Below are 6,416 nucleotides of genomic sequence, written 5' to 3' on the forward strand. Positions count from 1 at the left end.
GCTAGATGTTCCTAGTTATGGGAAAAAATCAGTGGCGACATCTGCAACTACATGACTGTGTAAGGCCTGTTCGTTATATGAAATTCAAATAGAACGTGTAGAATGGTAATTTGAATGCTGTACATTAAAAGTTCTATTTAAGTGTATTGTGAACGTTTATTGAGAAGCATAAGATATCATGCGGCAAAACTCATTAGGACGTAAGTTGTCCTTAAATCCAGTGAGAGTTTCTTCTTTTGACAAAGAAGATAGAGATCCTACACGAAATGATGCTAGAAAGCCATCACTGGCAAAATCTAGAGCTTCTTCAACTTCTGGAGACTCTTCACACATTCCTAGACCACGAATAAGATCCATTGGTCCATCCATTGATGGACCTTCAAGAAAATCTAATTTAAAATTGCCAGGTATATGAAACTTATAAAACTCTTATCGTACTATCAGTACTATTTTTTTTTAATAATATTGTCATACTTCTTTTTATAGGTAAAGTTTCTATAAGCCATTATGGATCTGCAACTCCAAAAACTCCTTTAGCTACTTCTAATCGAACAACATTGGCTTTGCCATTGGGCAGTACAGTACGGGGACGCTCTCCATCAGCTGAAAGGGCCAGCGCACTAGGGGTAAAAGGAAGCAGGAAAGATACAAGACCTTTATCAGACAAAGGCTATCAAATGGAAATGCTACGCAGAATTGATGAATACATGCGGAATATTGAACAGTCTTGTCTACTTAATCCTAGTGGAAGTCTAAAGCCTATTAGTTTAAAGATGTTTGTTGATGTTGCAGCAATCCTGTTCAAACTTTTAGATGTGAAACCTATCCTCACTATGAGTAATTACATAGTGGAATTGCCGAACATAAGCAAGAAGGTTCATTATCCTGGCATAGTTAACAAATCCTGGTTAAAAACAGCTAATACTATGCACTCGTGGCCTCATGTTCTTGGTTTACTTTCCTGGCTAGTTGAGTTATGCGATGTGATGGACATAGCCACCTACAGTTTCCAAGTGAAGAACTTACCATACCATGGAGCAACAGCAACGGATTCCTTATTTAATAGAAGTACCTTTGAATCTATGTTGAATTGTTACACAGCTTGGAACGAAGACAAACTGGATGAAGAAGAAAAACTACTCAAAGAGCATTTCCAAGAATTAGCCAACCAGATAGGTGTCGACAACGAAAATATTCTGGCAGCACAAAATGAACTTAAAGTTGAACAAAAAAAATTAACAGAAGCCCAAAACAATAACAGAAGTGCTAATAAATGTACTGAAGAGTTAGAAGATACTTTAGCATCTTTGCAGGCTGATGAACTAAAAGTATTAGAGGACATCAGAGCTAAGGAAGAATACATAAACGAAAGCAAAAGAGATTTTCAACAAATGAAGTCAGAAATTGTAATTTTACAAAATGACATTCAGAAACACGAAGCTCGTAAACGCGAATTAGAAAAATTAATAGCAGACCAGCCAATGTCTGCCGCGGAACGCGATGATATTGTCGAGAGGTGTAGTGTAAGTCAAAATTATTTGCACCAGGTCGACGACCTATTAATGGACTTGGAAAAGACTATTTACTCACTGGACATCAAACTAGCATCCACAAGAAACAACCTGAACAAAGTTATCCTGGCTTATAATAAGGACATTGTTCTAAATTTCAATGCCAGCATTGACATCAATATAAATGATTTAATGATGCCTGAGAAGGAAATATCGAGTTCATTAATTTTTGAGGTTCTCAATGAAAAAAAAAGTTTTGCCGATCGTTTCAAGGAGCAATTGCACCAAAAATTACTCCTAACAGAAAATTCAATAGAGCAGCAGAGCGAGCATTACGAGGCTCTGCAGGAAAAACTGAAAAATTTAGAAACGGAGCATCAGGATGTAGTTGAGAATCTAAAGGAAAAAAAACTCCAGATTAAAAATATCAAAAAACAGTACAAGGAAGAGGAAGCATTTTTAAGAAAACAGATAAAGGACCTACAGGATAATATTAAGTTACTGCAAGAACCTTTTGCAGACCTTGAAAGTTATACAAAGGATCTAGAGGAATCCAGAGAGAAACTGGATGCTTTGGAAAGACGTAAAGCTTTTCTTGAGAGACAGGCCAGCCGATTTTTCACAGAATTCTTTCAAATAATCGCAGAACACAGAAACGAAGTAGCTCTCATTTTGAAAAGACTGCAGCAGGGATGTTAAAGATTATTCATTTTTAAAAAATCATGAAAGATATAAGTACCAAGTAGTATCTGTGCCTATTATTGTAAAATGTATGTATAAATTAATATTTTTCTACCAATAAATAAAAACTTTTATCAAATTTCTCATTCTACAGAGACTATGTGAAATTGCGAACGAAAGAGGAGTAAACAATGGCTGAGTAAGAAAGTACAAAAAGGAAGAGACTGGATTTTTACAATTTTCCTTTTTATTTCCCTTCCGATGACACTGGTGGACGGGTGTGAACAATAAGTCATTTTTTTATTGATTGTATTTTCCAGAACTCTCCTTCGCTAAGTTCGATTGTCAAATAAGAAATTAAAAAAAAAACAATACCAGACGAGAAAACATTCCTTTAAACTAAAACAACGCGCCCTCGGGTAAGATTCAAAATTGAAATCTCGAGTTGCAAGAATAAAAGTAAAATGGACATACACGTACCTATACAGGCGCGAAGCTAATCGACAAAACCAAAAAATCCAATTGGAAAAAGGCAGGAAAACAGTTTTCTGCGCCGAATCGCAGGACTTTCGAAAAGCACGAGAAGAGATTCTTTCTAATTTTCATCATCCTTTTTCTTTAGTTTATCTCTCTTTGTCCCGCACGCACAACAACAGTGTTATCGTCGCAATTGTCACTCGTGTACGCCGTTTCTCTCGCGTTACGCCACATGACACGTAATAAGAGTAGTAATTAGTATTTTAGTAGCAATAACGATATCCGAATTTAATCGTCCTCGCTTTTCGTTCCTCTTCTACCTTACGTTGCCGTTTATTTTTTTTGCAGGTTTTTTGAAAAGTTTATTTATCCCTAAGAGATATACAAAACAAACATTTTGCCATCGTAACTATCATTAATAAGTTCCCTAAGAGTAAACACAGGAAAAATTTCACTCTCTCATTTTCTTTCTCTCACATTCGTTCTCTATATTCTATTTCTCTCTCTCCCTCTCTCCTTATATATCTCGCTCGCCCTCCCTCTCTCGCTCTCGCTCTTGTCCCCTCAGTGTTCATCGTGTTGAATTCTCCTTGTGGTTTGCGGCTCCTTGAAACGCCACCAATGTCCAATACTCAATCCCATTTTTCAAAATCAATGCTTGTACCCAAAATTTGTTAATCTGCGGTATGAAAGTTGGTGTAGAAACTCGTACGATAAGTCCAGACACAGACGCCCTCCGTGAAAAATAGGTTAAAAAAAGAAGATAATTTATTTCAACAAGTATAAAAAAAGGAAAGAAGTCTATGGAATCTACTTTGACCCCCTTTTGATTTCCTACGGAATTAACGTCCGTCTCCTACATATTTTGTCTTCAAGTATAAACGCAGATATATCAAAGAGTCTCTCCTTCTCTTTCTCTCTCACGGATGCACTCATCACCTTCGTTATCCCATGAATATATTATTGGTGTGTTTCTGTGTTTCATATTGGACACGTAACATTTTTGTCTTATAACTTTTTATTTTTTATTTCATTCTCATTTTCTTTGTCTTCAATTAATAATTATAAGACGCTCACGCGCACACAAAACAATTCTCCATCGGAAACCTCTCATTTGATATTACACCGCCATTAATAGTGCCTAGAACCGAGCTACAATACACGTTTTCATGCTTTTTTTTTAGTTTTCTCATTTTTTCCCTATATCCTCCTCTTATCTCCAGATTATCAAGGGGATACACGTTCGCTCGCTCTCAATCTCTCTCCCTCTCACTCTCTCGCAATCCTTATTACTCTTTGCCTTATCTACGCTCTCATTCCATTTTTTTGTTCTTCCTATCGCCCACATTCTCTCTCTCTCTTTCTCTCTCGTCACTCTCTTACTCTCTAACGCCTAGTATTTCTAACTAGCTCGCGCCTCTCCTCGCCAACGTTATATCTTTTCTTTTCTATCTCATGACAACGCATTCCTCGTCGAATCTTTTTCACTTTTCTTTTTCTTCTCTAAAATTATGCACATCCGGCAAATCAGTATTAAAATATTACAATTTTATATTTTACAGTTAATGTGTTGTCTCTTCCGAAGGAACGCCCTCCGAAGCGGATCGCTTTGTTTTGTGTCAATGAAGCTCAAGTAGTAGTGTTTTCAAAATGTGCATCCTGGCATGGCATAAATGGCATAAATGGCCAGTCATCGTCGCATAAATATTTCAACTGTTCTTTCTCGTCTCGTTACGATGTTGTGCTTGTCGTTGCTTCTCATTTTCTTTCTCTCTGTATATTGTCCCAGTATGTAACGGTCGATAAGGTAGGTAGGTGGGTGAGGTTTGTGGAGATTCTTAACTTAATGGCGACAATTAAAATTAAAAAAAAGTGTCTCGCTTTTATTCATCTCTGTTTACACGCATTTTTTGGTGTACGCGAAAAAAAATGTTGCGCGATTAACATTCTAATACAGAGAAAGTATCGAAGAGTCGCGGCGCGTCTTTATGTTCTGTGTCCGTATGCATATATATATATATATATATATATATACATAGTATGTATATAGCGTACACTATGACAAAACAAAATTCGCACGGTGAAACAGCCCAGCGTGTTGGTTACTCGAATTCGCATCGGAGGCAAAATTAAATAAAACATACATATCAAAACACGGTTTGCGAATCCGAAGAATTGTACCATTTAATCTGCCGTTGTTGATTGAATCTCGTCGGCCTCTTGGAACCAGTGAGTCAAGGTTTAATAAAAAAAAAAAGTTCAAAACAAAAATAACGAAAATTAATACAATACATCAGGACACGTTTATCTTTCATGAGAATTACAGTTTTAATTAAATCTTTGAAAAAAAAAACACGTTTTACCAACTCATCACCCACCGTACGGGGAAAACAAAACGAAAAATAGAGAGTGCATTGGTTTTCCGGCGATACCAAGTAACAACCTTTTGGACTACTTTAATTTTTTGTCAATTTGTCCCAGTGTCGAGAATGTGATTGTGGTACGAGATTTGAAAAATTGAAATAAACAGGGTAAAATTACAACCTTTGAAGACCGATAAAGCGCAACAATACCTAAGAGAAGTACATTCGTTAATTGATTAAACAAAAGGTAAAGTAAATACAGTCATAATGAAAGGATAATACGAATATCCATCGTTGGTGATCAAATATTAGGTCTATATGCAGGTACGCGTGAAAAGTTCTAGTACTGAGAGTACGACAGAGTGCCGATAAACTCGTGGGGAATATCCAGGGTGATCGCGACACGAGGACAAAGAGACATTGAAATGAAGAAACTACTAATGCTAATAAAAAATAATAATTAACTGTGTCGTATTATGTACTAAACGCAATGTATGTAATGTATCTATTTAAATGTCTATATGGTCCTAGCGTGAACGAAGACCATCGCGAGTCGTATTTAATATAATGGACAATTGGTTGTCGGCGTTGACTAAGCGACGAAGTCGCTAGTCTCGAGTCGCGTCCTTCGGAGAGCATGAGAGAAGGATCGGAGAGAGATAATAAATTGGAGGTGTTTTTGCTTAGTTTTCATTTGTTTCAAGCGATTTGCGCGGCCCTGCGCTCTCGACCGGACATTAAAACGTAGACCGGGCACCTATAGTCGCTTTCCCTAACCTATGCCACTTTACATATGTTACTATTTAATCATCAATATGTTAAAATACAAATGCCACTCACACGGCTGCTCTCAGGCAAATAGTCATTAATACTCAACCTTTCTCTCTGTTTCTTTCATTCCCGTTAAAACTCTTTTTCTCCCACTCTTGCTCTCTTCATATCTTTCTCTCTCTTTCTCTCTCTCTCTCTCTCTCTCTCTCTCTCTCTCTCTCTCTCTCTCTCTCTCTCTCTCTCTCTTTCATTTCTATTTCACCAGCTTTCTCTCTCTCTATAGCGCGCTCTCTCCCATCTTCTCCCTTCCTTACTTACACTCTCCCACGTGCTCTCTATGTCACTTTCATACATTCTCCTTTCACGCAATTAAACTCATTCTCACACGTTATACACTCGCACACAATCCATTTTGTTGTCTCCATTAAAATAACGCGTGTTACTCGTAGAATCGCAGGTTCTGGGTTTTGGGGGGGAGGGGGGGATACAGAGGTAGTGCAGTGATAGCGATAGAATGAACGGGGTAATTCAGGAAGCAATGAAAGGAATAACAGGATCCTGGATATCTTCATTCCGTGTTAAACGCTCAGGAAATGACGACAGAGCCGCGGAC

General features: G+C 37.5%; 2 protein-coding genes across 3 annotated transcripts in view; one reads left to right on the plus strand and one right to left on the minus strand.

The window, feature by feature from the left end:
- The first annotated feature begins 29 nt into the window (after positions 1-29).
- Positions 30-2,402, plus strand: LOC107268535 (kinetochore protein NDC80 homolog). 2 transcript variants are annotated; one of them, XR_001537856.2, is made up of 3 exons: positions 30-407; positions 487-2,281; positions 2,347-2,402. XR_001537856.2 is itself a non-coding variant. In XM_015741402.2 (2 exons), exons 1-2 carry the CDS (start codon positions 179-181, stop codon positions 2,208-2,210), a joined length of 1,953 nt encoding a protein of 650 aa, XP_015596888.1. In that variant the 5' UTR covers positions 30-178; the 3' UTR covers positions 2,211-2,331. The 2 variants fall into 2 exon arrangements, 1 of the variants encoding a protein (XP_015596888.1); XM_015741402.2 differs by lacking the exon at positions 2,347-2,402 and having other exon boundaries at positions 487-2,331.
- Positions 2,403-3,669: 1,267 nt separating this feature from the next.
- LOC107268538 (high mobility group protein DSP1) overlaps positions 3,670-6,416 on the minus strand; it is a gene marked incomplete in the record, with an annotated part of 10,653 nt that continues 7,906 nt past the window's right edge. Inside the window, 1 exon segment of the mRNA XM_015741408.2 lies at positions 3,670-6,416.

The sequence above is a fragment of the Cephus cinctus genome, unplaced genomic scaffold (genome assembly GCF_000341935.2).
Source record: "Cephus cinctus unplaced genomic scaffold, Ccin1 Ccin1_scaffold0564, whole genome shotgun sequence".
Lineage (NCBI taxonomy): Eukaryota > Metazoa > Arthropoda > Insecta > Hymenoptera > Cephidae > Cephus > Cephus cinctus.